This window comes from Equus przewalskii, chromosome X (assembly GCF_037783145.1).
Source record: "Equus przewalskii isolate Varuska chromosome X, EquPr2, whole genome shotgun sequence".
Classification (NCBI taxonomy): Eukaryota; Metazoa; Chordata; class Mammalia; order Perissodactyla; family Equidae; genus Equus; species Equus przewalskii.
In genome coordinates this window covers 55,156,628-55,180,145 of record NC_091863.1, presented here as the reverse complement: position 1 = coordinate 55,180,145, position 23,518 = coordinate 55,156,628, and the positions used below count along the sequence as shown (strand labels likewise).

General features: G+C 39.5%; 1 protein-coding gene across 9 annotated transcripts in view; it reads right to left on the bottom strand.

Moving 5' to 3' along the window:
• Window positions 1-838: 838 nt before the first annotated feature.
• The window catches only part of TAF1 (TATA-box binding protein associated factor 1), a 71,730-nt gene continuing 49,050 nt past the window's right edge, over window positions 839-23,518 (bottom strand). For 5 of the 9 annotated variants that reach the window (XM_070604102.1, XM_070604103.1, XM_070604104.1 and 2 more), the window contains exons 33-39: window positions 11,921-11,988; window positions 11,473-11,589; window positions 7,479-7,604; window positions 6,578-6,679; window positions 6,154-6,310; window positions 5,364-5,541; window positions 839-2,728 (exon numbers count right to left, since the gene is read on the bottom strand). In XM_070604102.1, coding sequence (XP_070460203.1) covers window positions 2,506-2,728; window positions 5,364-5,541; window positions 6,154-6,310; window positions 6,578-6,679; window positions 7,479-7,604; window positions 11,473-11,589; window positions 11,921-11,988 — 971 coding nt within the window. In that variant the 3' untranslated portion in view covers window positions 839-2,505. The remainder of the gene's footprint in view (window positions 2,729-5,363; window positions 5,542-6,153; window positions 6,311-6,577; window positions 6,680-7,478; window positions 7,605-11,472; window positions 11,590-11,920; window positions 11,989-23,518) is intronic. The other 4 variants (XM_070604106.1, XM_070604107.1, XM_070604108.1 and 1 more) reach the window with 1 other exon arrangement.

Genomic DNA, 23,518 nt, shown 5'->3' with positions numbered 1-23,518 from the left:
ACTATCCAATCAGTCACCAAGATGTAATTCTCCTTCCATCCCTACTGCCAATGCCTCAGTCAGTTTAAGTTTCCATCATCTCTCATCTGGCATCACCCCCTCCCCAGTCCATCCATTTTCACATTTCGCCAGACATCTCTCTAAAATGAGCATTTGATACTGAGCCTTGTAATCCCTATAATACCTAAGTTTTCTATATTCTGCCCATCCAGAACTACTTGTTCCATGAACAGACCAAGTAGTTTCATGTTTCTAAGCATTCTGTTTCCTCTGCCTAGAATGCTCTCCTCCCCTTGCCTCCCCGTGACTGTCTGGCAAACTACCCCCTACTCTTCATGATCTATCTGAAAGGTCTCCTCTGTGAAGCCTTTCCATCCGTACTCCATAAGCAGAGTTGGTAATTCCCTCCTCTCACCACAGAACCTTGTAGATATTTACTGCAATGATTTTTTATTGAACTTATTTGTTTACATGTCTATCTCCCATTCTCGACCTTAAGTTCCCTGCAATCAGAAACTCTTATCTTACTTCTGTATCAGCATCTAGCAGACAGACTGCTTGATAAAAATAGGTGGCTTGATAAATGTTGAATGAATGAATGAGTACCATGTACACTCAATCTCCCAAAACAAAATTCTGGAAGCCACTTTCTGTTCCTCCTTCTCCACCCCCAAAGGCCAACTGGTCATCAAGTCCCGTTGATTCTACGCCCTAAAGATCACTCAAATTCATCTCCTTCCTCCCCATCTTAATGCCATAGCCCTAGTTTGGGCTCCTTTACCCCCTTACTTGAACTAGATTTGCTCCCCTCCAAACAAACCATTCTCCACACTACTGCTGGGATTTTTAAAAAAGTTTTTATTACAAAAATAATACATGTAAAAAAATTCAAACAATACAGAAATAAAAGCACAATAACCCACCCAGTATACATATAGCCATACAGCCCCCTCCCCTCCAATCCCAATCCCCGGAGGTTGTCACTGGGAACAGTTTAGCGTATATCCTCTTACACCTTCTCCTTTGCATATACAAGTATATATAAACATGTATAAATATACACACACAGTTTCGTCTTTTACAAAAATGGGATCACACTTGTCTGTTACATATGATTCTTCAATTTCTTTCTTCACTCAATATACAGAAAATTTCTAAAACACAAATCAGATTCTACCACCCCACCAGAGCTCCTCATTTCCCGTAATACGAAACACACATTCATTAGCATCAAACTCAGAGCTCTTGATAATATGCCTCCTGCCCATCTTTCAGTCTCATCTCTAGTCATTCCAGCATTAAAGGACTGGAACATAAACCACCTTAAATCCTTTCTGGAACAAGGCAGGTACAAACAAACAAACAAACAAACTAGGAACACACTCTGCCATTGCTAGACTTTGGCCTTTCGCTTCATGTTATACTCTGCCTGGACTTTTCCATCTGGCAAGCTCCTACTAATTCTTCAACAATCAGCTTAAAAATTACCTCTAGGAAGACTTTCCTGACTTTTTCAGACATGATCACTCCTCTATTTCCCCCTATACTTTATTTCTAGCTTCTTAATTGCACTTATCTCACAGTACTGTAATAATTCATTAACATGTTTTGAATTCCACTTCCCCTCCCCCAACTTGATGGTGAGCTCTTTGGGTAAAAGTAATGTGTCTCATTTACCTTTGCATCCCAAGGATTTGATAGAGTGCTTATCATGGAGCAGATGCTCAATAACAAATCTGTTGAGGATTTTATGATTCTAGGAACATTTCTCGAGTACCTATTACGCACAGAACCATATCCTAAGCATGAAAAGAAACGGAAGACACAGTCTTTGCCCTAAGGAACTTACCATTTTCCTACCATTTCCCCTGGGGGGCAGGGACAGAACACATTTACATGGCAACATATCATTTCTGATATATAGGCTGTTTCAAAGATTTATAGTCATTTGCCTCAAATCCATTTAGGAACAAGGCATTGTATAATTAAATAAATAATAAATAACGGGCAGTTTGTCCAATACGTTTGTTTTTAGCATGGCACAGAGTCCACCAGAACTCAATTCTCTGTCCCAGCATGGGGGCTGTCACCTGTTCCAGCCTGCAAATTAGAAAACTGAGATGATACCATGCTTGGAAAATTTCTAATACATCAAGAGGACATAAAGTTATTAGTCCTTTCATAATTTCTCCTCCTGCCCCAGGGAAAAATGATACTAAGAGCAATAAATAGAGTTAAAGGAAGGTACTGGAGAAGGAGGAGACTGCTCTTTTTGTTAGTGGTAGGGGGAAGGGGGTTGCTTGGTTTTAAATCAAAGGGTGACACTGCCCCAGGAAGATCAGGAGAGGCGATTTGTCATTTACTTGCTATTTTTTAAAGGCTAAGGTGTTAATTAATCTGGTGACTTAAAGATCAGACACTGTACAAATATAAACAAATTGGGGAAAGGTGAACCACCTAGGCTGGAGAACAGGGAAGGCTGACCAAGCAGGCCCAAAGGAAGCCTCATTCATCAGAGTCCAAGTCACTGTCCCCACCAATCGAGTGGAAATCCTCACTGTCCTCCTCGTCCTCTGACAGGTGGACCTGGCTTAGTACGCTCGGCCCAGAGCGCTGCTCTTCCTCCTCCTCATCTTCTTCCTCCTCTGATACCTCATACCCACCGATGCTGCTGAAGCTTGTGTCTTGGGTGTTCGACTTGGGATCAGGCTCCTCATAGCTCCCATAACTGAGAAGAGAAATATGTCATCTCTCAAGCTCGGGCACCATCCTCTAGCTGACCAGTCCCGTTCTCGGTACCACCAAGGGATCAGCCCATCTCACCTCCCCTGGACACTAATGACTGGTTCTGGACTGTTCTACACATCCCTGAGAGAAAAATGATCCTGTTCGAAAACGTCAACTTGCCAACTTCATATACACAAGAACCTGAATGAAAAGAAACTCTCCTATACCTGAACAACACACAGACCATAAATGCTCTGACAGCCTCATGGTTTCAGCTACCACTTACAGCATCACTCGTCTACACAGCCAATTAGTCAACAGTCCTGAAGATCCTCTTCAATATATCTTGTCTCTCTCCCTTCCTTTCCATCCCTACTCTGCCTGCCTTGGCTCAGTCCTTTGTTATCTCAGGCCTGCACCACCGAAATCAGTCTTCATGCCTCCAGTCTTGCTCTCCTCCAATTAATTCTTCACACTTCTGCCAGAGTGCTCTTTATTTTTTGTTTGTTTGTTTATTCTTAATTTTACTTTAAAAAAAATCACACAAGTAATGCACGTTCACTGGTAAAAAAAAAAGTATACATCAGAAAAAAAGAAAAAAATCACCAATAACTCCACCACCCAGAGATAATCTTGATATATGACCTTCCAAATTTTTTTCTATGCACTTCACTTAGATGCTTAAACATTTTTTATTTACAAAATTGGAATACTCTACATACTCTTTCAGGAATCTGCTTTTTTCACTAATGATTATAACAACTTTCCATGTCAATAAACATACATCTATAGCATCATTTTAATAGCTGCATGGTATTCCATTGTACGGCTGTAACATGATTTATTTAACAGTCTCTCACTAGGACATTTAAACTATCTCCGATTTTCCCACTATTAGAAACAATGCTGTGATAAACATCCTTGTACAAACATCTTGATGAAGGTGTTTTATTTTTCCCATAGAATAATTTCCTAGACATGGAATTTTGGGGCCAAGGGGAATGCACATTTTTAAGTTTTCGATTTATGATAATAAGTTGCTATACCTCTCTCACCCACCCCATTTTATCAATTTACATTACCACCAGTTGTTTGAGAATCACCTTTTCGAACACTGGGCATTATCACTCATTTTCATCTGTGTTGATCTTATAGGTAAAAAATGGCATTTGTTTGATTCTTAGGGAAGTTATTTTTCCATATATTTATTGGCCATTTGCATTTCTTTTGTGAATTGTTAACTCATGTCTTTTGCCCATTTTTCTTTTGGGGCACAGGACAACCTTTCCAAACTGTCAATCTGATCACACTACTCTCATTCAATGTCTGCCCAAACTTTCAGGCCCTTCATGATTTGGTCCTTACCTACCTCTTTAAATTGTCTCTATCACATGGATCACGGATCAAAAGCTCCAGCCACACTGAACTTGCATTCTCGAGAAGCGTTTCATGCCTCTGTGATTTCATACACATTGTTCCTGCTCTCTCGAGTGCCTTTGCCTTCTTCTTCATCTAGCTAATTCCTATTATGACTCAGCTCAGTTTCCTTCTCTAACCAGCTCCCCTACCCCACTCCTACCCAACTCCCAGAAAAATCTAGTGCCTGCCCATCACAGCACTTTTCATGATCATCTGTATACCTGTTTTAGGTTTCCACTAGACTGAACTCCTTGAAGGAAGGGACCATACCTTAGTTGCTTTTGTACTTGTGATAAATATTTGCTGAATGAATAAATAAAGAGTCTAACTGCTTACTGGATACCTTTGGCTAGATGTAACATATGTACCTTAAATCCAACATGTCCAAAGACAAATTCGTTTTTTTTTCCTCCTTTCCTATTCCATCTAACACCTGTTCTTCTTCTTTTCTATCCTGGTGTTCCCACTCATTATGTATCTGATCTCCTTACCCCCTAAATCCAATTGATCTACTGTCTAAATAGCTCTTGAGTATGTCCCTTCCTTTTCCCCCAGTCCTAACAGGTCTCAGTTGAGACCCTTATCATTGCCCTAGAATTATTTAACATGCAAATCTGATGTTACTTCCTTTTCCTTAAAAGTGATGATTCCCATTACCCGAAATCCAAATGTTTTCACATGCCATTTAAGGTCCTATACAATATAATCCCTTGCTACTTCTGGAGCCACAACTCCCAACAAGCCCCCTTTGCTCTGGAACATACTTTGTTATATTTGTGTGCCTTTGAACATATTATTCCATCTCTAAGGATCTCCTCACCTGCTGCCACTTATACACTTAGTAGACTCCTATTCATCCTGTAAGGCCCAGTTCAAATGTTCCCTTGTCTGTGAAACTTTCCCTGATTACTCCAAGCAGAGTGAGAGACACTCCCTCCTCAGTGGTGACTTGGCACTTTGTACTTAACTTATGCTATAGCACTTATCACACTGTATTTGTAATGACTTTATTTGTATCAGTCTCTTCCACTAGACTGTGAGCTCCTCAAAGGCAGGATATGTCTTGCTCCTCTGTACCCCCAAGGGCCTAGCACAGTGCCTGGCCCTAGTAGGTGCTCAGGAAATGTTTGATGGATGAAAGTAATCTGATGCTGGGCCCTCTGACATCATAGCTGGGCACTGATGCCACAGCCCTGTAGCATGTTGCTGCCGATTACCTGATGTTGCTATCCTCCAAACCATGAGAAGCCTCCCCACCGTCTCCCTCATAGGACATCATGCTTTCTTCATTTTCCATGCCCATCCTTGTGTTCTCCTGAAGCATGCGGGGCTGTTTGGGTCTTATCCCACCAGATCCCACATCAGAGTCACTTCCGCTTTCACTCAGCTGGATAGCTGTGAAAAGAGACAAATCCTGTGATAAGCTTGACAGAGTTAACATCTTCGGCTGGGTCTTCCAAAGCTAGTTACTCTCACACATCTACACAGGCACCTTGCCTGGACTCCTCACCTCAGAGGGGTGCCTTGGGTCAACACTGGTGAGAGCTGTAGTATGGAAACTGAATACAATAACTACTTCCTTTTTCCATCTCAGTCCAATCTATTTGCTTTTTTTCCTATCATCTCCTCCTGTACTTTTTCCCTGTCACTGCCATCAATCTACAGAACATCCCAAAGGAGGATCTTTTTTGTTAATTTTCCTTTCCTATTGCCACATATAATACTTCTTTCTCATCTTTCTCAAGTATTCAAATCACAGCTGCTACCTGGGCATTACCTTTTCCACTGTTATCTTTTGCACCTCCTGTGTTCTATTTCTTCACTTCCTCTAAGGCTACTGAATTTGATCATCCTATGAGTGAGTGCTCAGTACTCTGAGGTTGGTTAATGGGACTCCAATAAAACAGGAGCTTCTGGTAACAGCATACACAGCCAAGAGCTTCCTATCTAGTCCTGAGGGTGCTATGGTGAGTTACATAGGAACAGAAGCAAAGAAGCAAGGCTTACCAGAGAAAGGATTATCTCCTTCTTCATCACTCCCAGCATCTTCCTCATCATCTTCTCCTTCAGACATAAGCAAATCCTCATACAGGACACTTGCTTGAGGCTGTTGCACAGTTCCTTCCTCTTCGTCTGCAAGATCACCATCTGCATCTTCACCTTCCTAAATAAGACCAGTTGGGGTCAAAATCCCATCAGTAGATCAAGTAAGAGATCAGAAGCCACCACTAGCCCCCCACTTGCTGCCTCACAAGAAGTTAAGTAATTTTGGTAGATAGAGTCATTTTGCTGGTTTAATGATTAAAGTCAGATTGGGCCTCACTATGGAGGCCCTCTGATATTGCCTTGGGATTTGGTCTGCCCTGTACTGCTCGGGCTCCTATCACATAAGGGTATAATGTAACCATAAGCTTTCTGTAAGCATACTCACTGGGGCTGGAGTCTTAGGTTTCCCATCCTCCTCCTCATCATCATACCCTTCAATATCTACATCAGAGTCTTCCTCGCCCAGCCTACCTCGGCCCTGCCGCATCTGAGTAAGGAACACAAATAGCACATCATTGAGGGACGTGCCTGTAGGAGGAGTTAACCAAAGGCTCTTACCCAGGACGGATGCTCCTCCCTGATAGCCCAGCCAACTCCACAGCTGGTGGGCGCTGTTTACACAGCTCAAAGCATGTGCATTTTTCCCCATTCATTCTTTGGAAATCATGGGTAGGGGAAAAAACAAAGAACAGGAAGGTCCTTGGTCTACTCTTCCTGTAGCATCACAAGGAGACTCTTCCTTTCTAACCCAAGCTTTCCTTAGCTTGTGTTCGACTCTTTAGGATAGAAAAACCCTCCTGAGTTTTGCACTTTCCAGTGGAACCCCGACTGAGGTCAGCTGATAGGATTTCTGGCTTCAAATCAGGAGTACCTTCTGATACCTCTAAAAAAGGCTAATTAAAAACTTTTATTTTATAAATAATTTTAATTTAGAGTCTAACATACATACAGCAAAGCAGCAGGGCAATTTTTTTGAACTCTGTCTCTGAATGCAGTTGGTCTTTCTAGTCACCTGTCAGGTTGCTCTGATGGCCTCATACACTTTGCACACTGTGCCTTCCCTGAAGTTCTGCTGAGCCTGACTCTGCCCATGGGGACAGACACAAGACAATGCCAGTCATGTGACCTGTCACCATCCCACCTTGAAATCATATTTCTAAGCCTTCATTCCCAGGGCCACGGGGTCCAATTATCCTTGACACATGTCCTATATCACACCACCACTTCCCCACTTCCCACCTCAAAGCATGCCACCAATCTCACAAAGAGAAAACAAACCCTCCTACCTGTGCCACCTGCTTTTCTGGAGTGGCAGTGGGAATATCCAGGACAGACATATTGCTCTCATCTTGAAATACAGAGGCATCTCGAGACATACTGAGGGATGTGTTGGTATCATACAAATCAGGAGGCTGTGGCACAAATCACATAACTTAGCTTCTATTTAGGAAAGGGAGTAAGAAATACAGAGAACTCCCTTTTAGCGCATTCACTGCAGAAAAAGGTCATGCAGAGCAATCCATTTAAAGAGAAAACACAGTTTGACACAGCTTTACGGACAGGTTTTTCAGTATCTTATAAATGTTGTTTATTCTAGCAGAGAGGCATCTGATGCATATGATCAGAAGCCTGAAGCAGAAAAGTATCAAAGCTATGGGACAACTCTACGTCCTAACAGCTTTTCTGGTCAATAACCTAACTCTTCTAAGCCTTGTCTTATTGTGTTTAGGCCCAGGGCTTCACAGCAGTGCTATTTTGATTATTTGGTTTAGAGACATCTAATAGGAAATGGAATAAAAGAATTTCAATTCCAACAAGAGCATGGAATGGCTTAACAGCTTATGAACTCATCAGAGGATGCTATGAGGCAAAATGGTGTGGTGAAAAACCATGGGCTTTGGAGTAAACTGCCCTGGGTTTGAGTCCTAGCTCCACCACTTGCTAGTTGAGTAACTTTAACAAATTACTTAGTCTCTCTAAGCCTTGGTTTCCTCAACTGTAAAACATGGATGATAATGTCCACCTCACAAGGTTGTTGGGAGAATTAAGAGATATGTGTAAGCTCCTTACTCAATGCCTGGTAGTCAATAAATTATAGATCCCTTCCCTCTTCCCTCTCCTAAAGAGAGTAAGGATTTAGCAAATGGACTGTTCAGTGACAGGAGGGCAGGAGGGACTAATAAAGAACATGCTGGAGAAGGAGGAAAGAGTTCTCTAAAAAGCCGGCTAAGGGCAGAATTATGATGTAACTATTAAAAAATCATGTTTTTCAGACTCTTTAATGAAATGAAATGTTCATAATGTGAAGTGAAAACAAGACAAAATCATACTGACCAATTTCACTTTAAAAGTGCATCTATAAATGCACGCATACACACACACAAATCTCACAGATTTGAAAGAAACACCAAAATGTTCACAGCGGTTGGTTCTTTCTGAGTGGTGGACTTGATTTTAAGTAACTTATTTCTTCTTTATATTTTCCAATTTTTCACAATGAACATGTTACTTTCACCAACAAAAAATCCACGTGTTACTTTTTATTTTTTTTTAAAACAAACAAGCAAGGCTAATTAAGAAGAGGGTTTTGGAGAAAGAGAGGCAAAACAAATCAAAGCTTTACTGAGCAGATAAACTAGTTTTGAAACTAGAGAAGTGAAAATCAGGGAATAAAAGGCCATGTGGGAAACTGGAAAGTGAGCAGTTTTGGCTAAAGTGATAAGCTGAATGTATGATGCAATATAAGCTAGGTGGAAATTGTTAAGTGAAAATACATTGAGGACAGTAGTCCCCACTTATCCGCAGTTTCGTTTTCTGCAGTTTCAGTTACTCATGGTCAATCGTAGTCTGAAAATACTAAAAGGAAAACTCCAGAAATAAACAATTCATAAGTTTTAAATTGTATGCCATTCTGAGTAGCGTGATGAAATCTCCTGCTGTCCCGCTCCCTCCCACCTGGGACATGGATCATCCCTTTGTCCAGCGGATCCACAGTGTGTACACTATCCGCTCATTAGTCACTTAGTAGCCATCTTGGTTATCAGATCAACTGTCACGGTATCACAGAGTTTGTGTTCAAGTAACCCTTATTTTACTTAACAGTGGCCCCAAAGTGCAAGAGTAGTGATGCTGGCAATTCAGATATGCCAAAGAGAAGCCTTATGGTGCCTCCTTTAAGTGAAAATGTGAAAGTTCTCGACTTAATAAGGAAAGAAAAAAATCGTAGGCTGAGGTTGCTAAGAGATCTACAGTAAGAAGAAATCTTCTATCTGTGAAATTGGGACGATGAAAAAGAAATTTGTGCTAATTTTGCTGTTGCACCTCAAACTGCAAAAGTTATGGCCACTCTGTGTGATAAAAGCTTAGTATAGGAAAAAGCATAGTATATATAGGGTTCAGTACTATCTGCAGTTCCAGGCACCCACCAGGGGTCTTGGAACGTATCCCCTGCAGATAAGCGGGGACTACTGCAGCACCATTTAGAGTTGGAAGTAAAGTGTGATTACTGCTGTGTTTCTATACAACCAGAACCATATTATGACAAGTTAAACTTACGCAAACACTCTTTAATAACAATGAGCTTAAGAGTAGTAATGAGTAAGGACAATCACTCATGTGCATCTTCCGCAAGTTAAGAGGTAATGAATTGGGCTTACTATTTTAAAATGCGTATATGTGAGGGAAGACAACAATGAGAGGGTGAAGTGGAATAACGAAGAGGCACTACTCTACATCTTGCTCTTCTGGAAATGTCTAGGAAACCCTCTAACTGCACCAAACAGCTACTGCTCAAGAGGGAGCACAGTTGCCAGGTTTTCCTCAGCCCTTTGAGATGGTGTCGGAGGGGTAGGGAAGAAAGGAAGATGACTTTTGGGTCTAAGGCTTTGACTCACCATTGCACCACGCTTAGGCTGTCATAGACTAGAGCAAACCACGTGCCACTCAGTGGCTAGATTCTCCTGGTGTAGGATGGCTAAAACCTAGGTTTTAACTTACCAGAAAGGGCCTTGTGGAAGCTGTGGGCCTATTAGCAAATAGGGCCTTCCTGGGCAACATCATTCACCCAAGCCCCCTTGACCCAATCTGCCCACATACTCCAAGAGCCTTTCCTTGTTCTGGGCCTGGAAGAAGTATCTTAGGGTTCTTTATACTTGGCCCCTCAGTAACCTAGGTTCTGGGGTGAAAGAGAGTAAAAGATAGATAGGGAGAGGGCATGAACAAGACAGACGGCAACAGGCCAACAGAGATCACAGAGGCTGCATTTAGTTCAGAGTGACACCTGAGTAGAATGAAAACGTTTTCCAGTTGGAATTGGGAGAATTTTACACCAAAATATTTGGTTAAATTTGAAAGGGCCCCTGAGGACTTTGTAGACAACTTTCATACAAATAAGGAAACAAACACTTACTAAATGTCTACTATGTGCCAGGCAAATGAACTCATTTAATGTTTACAACAATCTTGACAAGTTCATTTTAGAGAAAAAGAAACTGAGTTAGAGAGGTTAAGTTACTTCCCAAGTTCACAAAGCAAGAGAGGCAGAGCTAAGATTCAAACCCGGGCCTATTGCCTGTTTTATGCCAACGTCACGTACTTTCCACTTTACCATTGTGCCTCCAACACAGACTGGTAAGTCCTATTCTTCAAATATGCCAGCCCTCTAAGAGTTTAGCATAGATGAAATATCCTCTTAGTATATTCGAGGGTCAGAAAGACTAAAAATTTCTTATTAATCCTGCTCTCTAGTCTTTTGACATGTGAATTTAAGAACATTATAAATATTACCTGTCTTCATTTACGAGGAGGGGGAATCAATCGAGGAAAATGGGTGACACCTGAGCTACACTGAGATACCTCTGAGACGAGGAGTCAGGCCATCTACAGGGCACAGGAACAATGTGGCCCATGTCTATAATGGAGAAGTCTATACTCCAGGGATTCCTAGAGCCCCAATTCATGGGTAAGGGAGCTCCAAGGCCTCAAGAGGATGCCTCTGGCCCTATCAGTCAAAAACCTGGTATTCCTAAATACTGCCTAAACAACTAACACCCCACCCCACTCATTCATCCCACACCTGCCTCTTCTGGATTCAACAAGGCCACCAAGACCCATGGCCCTCACTCACCTTAGCCTTTGAGAAGACAAGAAAGCACACGAAAAGCATATAAAGAGGAAGGACAGAGAAGAAGGGTATCTCAGTAAATACATCTGTTAACATGCTCCCAATTTCCCAAACCAATAAGAAAACTGTAAAAAGAGGTTCCTAGTCCTCAGACTTACCTGAGGTGTGTAAGGCCCTGGGGTCATTGGGTCCAAGCTTTCTAATTCTGCTTCCTCCAAAGCTGCTTCCTTAGCTGTACAAATATCCTTCTCAAGTTGAGTCAAATGCTCATCATACTGAGAAATAAAGAAAATTAGTGAAGTCATTCAACATGTGTTTTAAGCACTGGGGATACAAAAGTAAACAACGATAAAAATGCCTGTCTTCACGAAGCTTCTATTCTAGTGGCAGGACACATATAATAATTGAAATAAATAATTAATAGTTTGTTAGAAACATTTAGTGCTAGGTAGGAAATAAAGCAGGAAAGGAAATAAGGGATGCGGGCTGAGGGTGGAGGGTGAGATGGTACATTTTAAAACAGGAGAGGCAGGGAAGGCCTTCTCACCCAAAACAAAGGGATTTCAGAAAGCTAGATCCCAAGGGGACCTCCTCTTTACCACCTACCTCAGTCAACGTCTGGTAACAGACATTCACAATCTCCTGGGCAGTCTTAGTATACTGACTCTCAGGCCCTATAAATGAAAAAAGAAAATACCATTACCTTTGCAAACGTCAGTTCCAGAAATTTACATTCTGTCACCAGCAGGGGTGTTGCATTTTCCTAGACCCACAAAATCATGCTTCAGCTTTAACTTGGACTCTTGCTCTACTTTTAGAGGTGAAAATTTTCAAACATATACAAAAATAGACACATATTAATATAATGAACTCCCATATATCCATTACCCAGCTTCAACGATTACCAACACACGGTCAATCTTGTTTCATTTAAACCTCAACTTTTACACTCCTCCGTAATTATTTTGAAGCAAACTCCAGCTTCATTTCATTTCATCCATAAATTGTCCAGTATGTATCTTTAAAGACTCTTTTAAAAAATAACTATGTATGATACTATAATGATGGATACATGTCATTATACATTTGTCTAAACTCATAGAATGTACAACACAACACCAAGAGTTGTTACCCTGCGGTAAACTATGTGCTTTGGGTAATAATGATGTGTCAATTCAGGTTCATCAATTCTAACAAATTTACCACTCTGGTGAGGGATATTGATAATGGGGGAGGCTATGCATGCATACGGGCACATGGTATATGGAAACTCTCTGTAACTTCCACTCAATTTTGCTCTAAACTGCTCTAAAAAATAAAGTCTATAAAAAAAACAACCAAACCAACCAACTATATTACATCTAAAATAATTAGCAATAATCCTTTAATATTATTAAATAGCCAGTCAACATTCAAATTTCCCCAACTGTTTCATACATGTTCTCTTACATTTGATTTATTTGAATCATAATCCAAATAAAGTCCACATATTGCATTTGGCTGATGTGTCTCTTTAAGATACTTTTACTACTAGATGATTCTTAACCATACAGTTCCCTATATGGCCTTTGTCACCAGCTGCAAACTGGTGACTTGCAGGTCAATCCAGTTTTGTTTGGCCCACATAAAAATCAGTTCAGTTTACAAGAATGGATGAGCTGTACACCCATAATATATACACTTTTTTGTATGTGAATTATACCTCAATAAAAAGTTTAAAAAATATATTAATTAGTTGACATTTAACAACCGAGGTATTTTATATAGAACCCCAAATGTCTGGCTTCTCTTAAAAAATTAAAAGATGTGGCAACACAGGGTCAGCATTCCCCGAAGGTACCAATAGCTGGAGCTGAGTAGCAGGGGTCCCTTTTAGATAAGGCATGTGTTCTCCAGGTTACCATAGTCCCTGGCAGATTTGCTTAACTCATTTATGCCTGTACTTTGAAGGCATCTGAGTTTTTAATCCTTGCCTTAAGTGCTTTATGATATTCTTTAATATGCTGTTCATTCAACCATTCATTCATAAAACATTCTTGAGTACCTTCTATGTGCTAGGCATTATATGCTGAAATGAGTAAGATATACACCATATCCTCAAGAAGCTTATAGTCTAGTACAGTGAGATAGACTATAAACAAATAGGGTAATACAATGCAATGAAAAAAATACAGACAGGGTGAAGCAGAGGCACAGAGGGGCAAGTGGCCAATTCTGGGAGGTAAGAGGAAAAGAGGAATAAGGAAAGGCTTCACAGAGGAGGTGATCCCTCAATTAAAGCTACTGTTTATCAGGATGTAAAGGATAAAAATACACCAAATGTGCACGTGAAGCTTTTATGCCATACCTACTCTCCTAGCTTGTAATAACACAAGCTGTTACATGAACAAAGAAATCTCTTCCAGTTAAAACCTCTCACAAGTATAGGCCATCTATTTTTTTTAAAAGATATAAAATAAAGCTGTGTCCTCTCACAAACTGACTGTGCCAAACACAAATAAGCCAGAAAGAAAACTAAGTCAACCATCAAGATATTCAGGACACATACAAAGACAGCTAGAGCTGGCTCACAATCAAGGATAGCTTGAGTAATAAGAAGACTGCAGCTCAAGTTTCTAGAGTTCTGATCTCCTAGGGCCACCAGTAGGTTGGTCCTCAAAATACTGATGGAGACAGACTGCATGAAGCTGGAGAAAACAGGCTGCATACAGGTTATAGGCTTCCTTCTCCGAGCTGGTATGACATTAGTGTCTCACAGTATACTGGCTCTTCTAGCTACAGGGACCTGCCTCACGGTTACAATTCCAGCCTACAGATTAAAAATTCAGCCCTTACTTTACTTCGGTTTTGAAACCTAAACACAAACCAACCCTTCAACATCTCAATGCTCTCATTTATAATACAGGGAAAAATGAGTTTTATACATTTGCGGAGTTTCTCTCTTACCTTAAACTATTTTGAAGATGGGACCTCTTCCCTTCCCATTTTCTTTGCAACACACAACTAAGGAGATAATTATACTTCCCACTAATAATACCCCCAGAACATAAAAAAATACAATTATTTACATAGCTGACACACTTGTCTATGTATTTTGATTCCTAGCTGTGTCTCTTTGTGTCTCTTTTCAGGTTTGACAGTCCATGCTCTCAAGAGTTACAAGGGTTTCAGCTATTTATTACTCTACTATATGCAAAGTAGTATTAAAGTATTTTTGATGCAAGATGGTGGTGGAGCTGTAAAACCACTGTTAACACCACCAAAAAAGGAACAAAATACCCAGATGTTTTCTTATCCCTACCTATCCCAGGGATTCTTGAATGGAGTGGTAATGAGAGATCCACGAACCTCCTGAAACTTCAAACAAAACTCTGCATGTAATATACATTTTTGGGGGGTAAAAGATCCGTGGTTTTTCATCAGACTCTCAAAAGGGTCCATAACCACCTCCATAAAGCTAAAAATATTGCTCTATATTTTGCAGCAATCAGGAGCTTACTAGAAGTTAAGAAGATCAGCTTCAGGTTTCACAGCTTAGGAAGCAAAGAGGAGTCCGGTGAAGAGACATACAAAGATGACAGGGCCTCTGTGGGAATAATTAAGGTGCTGGGGCTATTGTGTGGGAAAAAAGAGTAAGGAGAAACTGAAGTCCAATTTCCCAGTCCCTAAAGGATTACTATACAGAAAGTCAGAATTAATTTATAAAGTAATTTCCAGAATGACACATTAATGAATATGAAAGATAAAGCCATCTGTGAATTATCACTGGGCCCTATGGGAGAATAAGCTACCCACTTACAAAAAAGAATGTTTTTCTGAATATATTTTGCTTTTTCTCTCTCTCCTCATAAAATCATGGCAAAGCAACTGCAAATATCTTGTCAAAGAAATATATTTATTTATACTTTGCCTCATTCTAAAAAAGGACTGGCAGCAGACTACAGAATATCACATCTAATTCAAATCCAGATGTCCTTAAATAGTGGTAATTTCAATGACAGCTTTGGAAAGTTGATATTCCACCCAAATTAGGAAACTTCTTTTTGTCATTTCTAAGTTAATTTAGGGAAAATAAGTATTACTGCTATCTAAAAAGTTTCAGAGGAAAATATCACTCACGTTGGTGAGCAGTCCTTAAACAACCAAGGAGAGGAGGAGGTTTGTGATCACTTATTCTAAGATCACATTTCCTTTGAGAACCTTTCCACAAATACTAAAAATAACCTTCCTCCTAAAAAAATGAGTGCTCCGCCAAAACAAGCATAAATTATTATCTTGACAGCGAACTGTGTAGGGGGATGTGCATGTGTTAATGTGAACCATTAAAATTAAAAAATAAAATAGAATCTCAGTAGCAGTAGAAAGTTTTTTTAAAAAATCAGTGCCAGATTTAAAAAGAGAAAAAAAAGAAAGGAAAAAATCTGCACAGCTAATTCCTAAAGAAATTAGAATTATTAGATTCAACTATGCATAATCCACAGATCCCAAAGAGATGAGCTTGGGCTTTCCCAATTTTTAGATATTTATCTCAAACTCGTCCAGAAAGGGTAAAAAGAGAAGTGAATCTAATCTTTCAGACTGTAGCTAGGTTCTTTACATTATGTAGAATGCAGATCAAATGCAAATTAAGATGCTGAGTTTCCAAGATAAGAGGTTTGATCTCTCAAACCAGAGTAACAGAACCTCATTCAGAATCTGGACTAGAAACTCAAGCAGACAGAAACTATCCAGAGGGAAATGGGGTAACAAATCTCACTGGGCAAGGGGAGGATTTACATTCAGGACTCACCTGATGCAAAGCCCCAAAGAACCTGAAAATGCTTCTTTTTTTCCCAAATGAAAACATTCCATTTAGCAACTTAAAAAAATATATATACATAGCCTTGGCTAAATACACTCATCTCATATCTGTACAACAATTAGAAAAATAACAATATAGACACTTCAAAACACCTTTTTCATAGAATAAAATTTATAATTGGGCTTGACTCTTCATTTTTAAGCACTTACTATAAGCCAGGTACAGTGCCAGGCTCTGGTAATACAAAGATAAAAAATAAAAAACAAAGCAGAACAAACAAACAAAAAAGAAAACAAGAGACAGGTCCTTGTCCTTGATGCCCTTCATGGTCACAGACACACAAACTCATAACTTCAATAATGCACAAAGTACCAGGGGACTGTAGAGAAAGTATCAGCTGTCTCTGAGAGTGAGGCAGTGTTAAAGAACTTCACTGAAAATGTTCTCATCAAGTCAACAGTGATACGCTAACTGCCAAATCCAGTGAGCAGCTTTCAGACTTGATATTAGAAGCCCTGTTTCGTTTGTTTTTTTGAAGGAGATTAGCCGAGCTAACATCTGCCACCAATCCTCTTCTTTTTGCTGAGGAAGACTGGCCCTGAGCTAACATCCGTGCCCATCTTCCTCTACTTTATATGTGGGACACCTGCCAGAGCGTGGCTTGACAAGTAGTGCGTAGGTCTGCACCCAGGATCCGAACCAGTGAACCCCAGGCCGCCGAAGCAGAACGTGCCTGAACTTAACCACTGCGCCACCAGGCCGGCCCCTTAGAAGCCCTATTTTATATTTGCAACAGACATTCACTTTTTCTTCCTTGAAATTCTCTAATCCTGTGGCTTCCACAGCACCACTCTCCCCTCTTTCCTGGTATTGCACCTTTATCTTTGGCCATTAGTTCATTCAACAGACATTTACTGAGTGTCTACTATCATAAGCACTAGGAATATAATATAGACATGGTTCCCGCCTTCATGGAGCTTACAGCAATCACTTATTTGATTCAGGCCACTAAGTCTCCCTGTGCCCATTTTTCTTTCTATACTCTTAGGCCACTCTACATGATACCAACTACAATAGCTTATATAGAATAAACATGAGAGAAGTTAACAGATTTATATCCCTCATGGTAGGGTTTTCTTTTGTTTCTCCTGGCACCACCAAGTTGCCTTGAAAATACATTACAGAAATTCTAGGGCTGAAAGCAAGCCTATTTTTCTGTATCTCTTTTTTTTCTTTTACTTTTTATTCAGATTATGATAGTTTACAACCTCGTGAAATTTCAGTTGTACATTATTGTCAGTCATGTTGTAGGTGCACCACTTCACCCTTTGTGCCCACCCCCCACGCCCCCTTTCCCCTGGTAACGACCAATCAGTTCTCTTTGTCTACATGTTTAACTTCACCTGTAAGTGGAGTCATACAGAGTTCGTCTTTCTCCATCTGGTTTATTTCACTTAACATAATACCCTCAAGGTCCATCCATGTTGTTGTAAATGGGACTATTTTGTCCTTTTTCACAGCTGAGTAGTATTCCATTGTATACATACACACCATATCTTCTTTATCCAATCATCAGTTGATGGGCACTTAGGTTCTGTATCTCCTTTTTCTTTTAATAAATAAAAATCTTTATTTTCCCAAATGATATTTTTTTAAATGTGGACTTTGTCATACCCTTAATATTTTCTGGTGCATATTTGTTTACTGGCATATTATACTATCTCACTCACCACAAGCATGGGACTTTTGGTGAGATGCTGCCTTATACCAGATTGCTATATCACTGGCTACTAGCTCAATACAGTACATAAGAGAAGAGGGCTAGTAGGGTTATGGACATCATATGTTTATTCTCTATCAAATTTAAGCAGAAATTGAATTCTTGAACAACAAAGCAGTATTCTCATAGAAATGAAATGTCAAATGACAATTACCACTGGGCAATCTCCCTCTACTTCAGCCACAGTATTTTTAAAAACAAAGTGGAAATCTAACCTAGACATTTTTTCAGAAACATTCATAATGACTTTTAACTCTCCTGCCCTTTTCAGTCATATATGAACAGATTTTACTTAAAGATCACATACTTATAAGAATGAAAAATTGTCCATAACATATTGTCAAGTAAAAAAAAAAAGTGTAGAACAGAATGTAAATATATGATATCATTTGTCCAAAAAGAAAAAGTATACGGTATGTATAGAAAAAGGTCCAGAATGCTTCACACCAAACCTGACACTGGCTGCTCGAGAGAATGGGATGGGAGGAGGGGAAGGACACAGAGATTTTTCCTTTTCACTTTATACAATTCTGTATGGTTTGATTTTCTTAAGTGCGCACATAATTTTTTATGATGGAAAATTCTGGTTTAAGTTATATACTTGAATTTTACAGAAATAATTTGATTGGCAAAGGTTTTGTTTTCTTCTGCTTTTTCTCCCCAAATCCCCCCAGTACATAGTTGTACATTTTTTAGTTGTGGGTCTTTCTAGTTGTGGCATGTGGGACCCGCCTCAGGATGGCCTGATGAGTGGTACCATGTCCGCGCCCAGGATCTGAACCGGTGAAATCCTGGGCTGCCGAAGCAGAGCGCGAACTTTACTTGGCCACGGGGCCAGCCCAATCGGCAAGGAGTTTTAAGCACTGATAATTCCCAGTGTTGGAGACACTGTAGGAAAACAGGCATTCTCCCTCACTGTTATTTTTACTATAAACAGATACAACCTTTCGGAATACAATTTCAGAACATCTATCAAAACTTCCTATGCAAATATTCCCACAAATGTGCAATGATATCAATGAAATACAAAAACAGTGAAAAGCTGCTTGCAAGCCAACATTATAGAAATACTTTAAATGCCCAAGAGGGGAATGGTTAAATAAATTATGGTACACATATCTATGCTATGGAATACATTTAAAAGAATGACAGAGATCTATATGTACTAACAACAGAACAGGATCAGTAAGACGTTAATTCTCCCCAAACTTACTTTTAACTCAATTCTTATCAAAATACTGACAACACTGTTTTGTAGACATAAACACGATTCCTCTAAAATTTATGTGGAAAGGCAAAAGAATAAGAAAACAATTTAGAAAAAGAATAAAGTGAGGGGAATCACTCTACCTGATAAGACTTACTACAGAGCTACAGTAATCACAGTAGTGTGCAGAGGGATAGATACATAGATTCATGGACCAAAATAAACCGAGAAATAGACCCACACAATCAACTGATTTTTGACAAAGGTGCTCAAAGCAATTCAATGGAGTAGGGATAGTCTTCTCAACAAATGATAACGGAACACTGGACATCCTAGGCAAAAAAAGAGCCTCAACACAAACCTCACACTGTACAAAAATGAACTCAAAATGGATCATAGATTTAAACATAAAACACTAAAACTATAAACTTTTAGAAGAAAATATAAGAGAAAACAAATACTTTGTAGAGATATACCAGAAGCACAATCCATAAAAGCGAAAATTGACAAGTTGGACTTCATCAAAATTAAACATTTCTGCTCTTCCAAAGATACCGTCAAGAGACTGAAAAGTCAAGATACAGACTGGGAGAACATCTTTGTAAATCATATATCTAATAAAGGATGCACACCTAGAATATAAAGAACCCTCAAAACTCATTAATAATAAGAAAACAATGCAATTAAAACTGGGGCAAAGAAAGAGACACTTCACCAAAGAAAATATATGGAGGGCAAATAAGCACGTGGAAAGATGTTTAACATCAATAGCCATTAGACAAATGCAAAGTAAATCAACAATCCAATAAAGAACAGCTACAATTTTACACACTGTTGGTGGGAATATAGAATGGTACAGGCACTCTGGAAAAGACTATGGTAGTTTTTTATAAAACTAAACATATGTTTACCATCATACTCTTGGGCATTAGCCCAGAGAAATGAAAATTTATATTCACACAAAACCACGTACACAAATGTTCACAGCAGCTTTATTCATAATAGCAAAATACTGAAAACCTGAATGTTCTTCGATGAGTGAATGGTTGCGCAAACTCTGGTACAATGGAACACTACTCAACTATGTACTGGGGGGTTTTGGGGAGAAGAATAAAAAAAAAGAAGATTGGCAACAGTTGTTAGCTAAGGTGCCAATCTTTAAAAAAATTAATTATTAATTATTAATTGATACTTTTAACAATTTGGATGGATCTCAAGAGAATTATGCTCAGTGAAAGAAGTCAATCTCAAAAATACTGTATTATTCTATATATAACACGCTCAAATGTCAAAACTACAGGCATGGAGAACAGATAAGTGGTTGCCAGGGAACAAGGATAGTGGTGGGTGCATGTGGGGGGGGGATGCGGATACAAAGAAGGAGCATGAGGGAGTTCTGTGGTGATAGAGCAGTTCTACATCTTGATTGTGGTGGTGGTTACATGATGGCATAAAACTGCATAAAACTATACATGGACACACACACAAATGAATATAGATTTTTTTTAAAAGGTGCAAACTGAGTAAGGTCTGTAATCCAGTTAATGGTAATGTATCAACATCAATTTCTTTTTTTTTTTTTGAGGAAGATTAGCCCTGAGCTAACATCTGCCACCAAGCCTCCTTTTTTTTTTGCTGGGGAAGACTAGCCCTGAACTAACATCCCTGCCCATCTTCCTCTACTTTATATGTGGGACGCCTGCCACAGCATGGCTTGATGAGTGGTGTGCAGGTCCGTGCCTGGGACCCGAACCAGCAAACCCTGGGCCGCTGAAGCAGAGTGCACAAACTTAACCACTATGCCACAGGGCCAGCCCTCAATTTCCTGGTTTTGATATTGAACCACAGTTATGTAAGATGTCACCATTGAAGGAAGCTGGTGAAGGGTATACAGGATTCTGTACTATTTTTGTAATTTCTTGAGTCTGTAATAATTTCAAAGCACAAGTTTTAAAAAGAGGATCAGGATATATTCAAGAGCAAAGAGAGAAAATTACAGAATAATTATCTATAAAAATGGCAATTTTTGTTAAAAAAGAAAAAATTTTAAAAACTATTTATGTATAATTATTAAACATGTTTTGTGCAAGTAGAGAAAAAAGTATGGAAGTAACACCAAACTGTTACCTCTGGGGAATGAAACTATGGGAGATAGGGGTGGGAAGGTAGGTAGAAGCTTTAATTTTTGAGTTTATATATTTCTAACTTGACCTTGTGACCTTTCTATAAGAAGTATGAATTATTTTTTTATTTTTTAAAAAAGAGATCTATCTGACAGGAATGTGAATGACAGGTTGAAAAGAGGTAAGTCTAGGGGCCGGCCCCGTGGCTGAGTGGTTAAGTTCACGTGCTCCACTTCGGCAGCCCGGGGTCTCGCTGGTTTGGATCCTGGGCACGGACATGGCACCACTCATCAGGCCACGGTGAGGCGGCGTCCCACGTGCCACAACTAGAAGGACCCACACTAAAATATACAACTATGTACTTGGGGAATTTGGGGAGAAAAAGCAGAAAGGAAAAAAAAAAGATTGGCAACAGTTCTTAGCTCAGGTGCCAATCTTCTTAAAAAAAAAGAGAGAGAGAGAGAGGTAAGTCTAGAGGCTGGGATATTGGCCAGGTGACTATTTATTGTAATAATCTAGGCAAAATATGAGGGCTTTAGTGATATATTGGAAGATTTTTTTTTTTTTAAAGATTGGCACCTTAGCTAACAACTATTGCCAATCTTCTTTTTTTTTAAATTTTTCTCCCCAAAGCCCCCCAGTACATAGTTGTATATTCTAGTTGTGAGTGCCTCTGGTTGTGCTGTGTGGGACGCCACCTCAATGTGGCCTGATGAGCGGTGCCATGTCCGCGCCCAGGATCCGAACTGGCGAAACCCCAGGCTGCCGAAGTGGAGCGCGCTAACTTAAACACTCAGCCACGGGGCTGGCCCCTAGGATATACTGGAAGTTGGGGATTTATTTAAGGGAAAGAATCAAAAATAACTCTGAGGTTTCTAGATGTAGCTAATGGGTGATGTCAGTGCCCCATTAAACCCAGATTGGAAATAGTAAAGGAGTGAGTGGAGTAAAGGACAGAGGAAGAAAGTTGGAATAGAGAAGGATATAAGAACGTTCCATTTGAGGCATGTTTGAAGTTCCACTGGGACATCCAAGAGAAAACGTTCAACAGGTGGTTGGGGATATAGATCTTTGCCCAGAATAGAGTTGAGAGTCATCAGGAAAGAGGTAGCAGTTGAAGTTATAGGAATAGGCAGAAGAACCCCGTAAAGAGTAAAGGAAATTGAAAAGGAATGGTCTAAGCGGTAGGAGGAAAATAAGAACTGAAAGTTGTTATGAAGCCAAACATAATACAGTTTCAAGGAAGAGATGGTCAATGACATCAAATACTGGGGTGAGGTCAAGATAAGGACTGAAAAGTGCCCAGTATATCTGGCAATTATGTGATCCTGTTCACTTGCCTATGAGGGTAGAAGCCAGATTAAAGCTAAGTGAGGCATAAATGGCAGGCAAAGAATAGGAGAGAGGTGTTACATACTCATAAAGAAATTCTTATCCATGCCACAATATGGATGAACCTTGAAAACATTATGCTAAGTGAAATAAGCCAGATACAAAAGGACAAATATACTATGTACTGTATGATTCCACTTATACGAAGTACCTACAAGAGGCAAATTCATAGACAGAAAGTAGAGCAGAGGTTACTAGGGGCTGGGAGAATGGGAGAATGTCAGTGTTTCTGTTTGGAACAATGAAAAAGTTCTGGAAATGGATAGTGGCGATGGTGGCACGACATTGTGAACGTACTTAATGCCAATGAATTGTACACTTAAAAATGGTTAAAAAGGCAAATTTTTATATTGTGTCTATTTTACCACAATAAAAACACACAAACAACAAAGTCTGGCTGTGAAGAGAAAGAGAAAGGATGGCAACAAGAGGCTGAAGCAGGACTGAGGGAGATTTTATTCTCTTCAATGATGTGAGAGACTTAACCTTTATATGGGAATATTTACATCTTGGCTTCAATCTAAGAAGAATAATTAACAGAAAAAAAAGGACCTTATTATTTATTAATGGACAAACTTACAGAGTAGTCTCATAGGACAGACTTGGAAACTAGTATATGGAAATACTTTAAGCATTATATTAACCTATGAACAATAGTGAATCACCTATTCACATTCTTCAAACTGACTGAAACCTTTAGAATTAATAACTAGTTAGGGGAAAAAAAGAGCACATGTACAATAGCAGCAAAATTTTTAAGTTACCTAGGAATAAACTCAACAACAAAAAAACAGATGCCCAATAGCAACAAAAATCATAAAATATATAGGAATAAAGTGAACAAAAGATGCCTAGAAATTATACGATGAACACTAGAAGTCTTATTGAGGGACATAAAAGA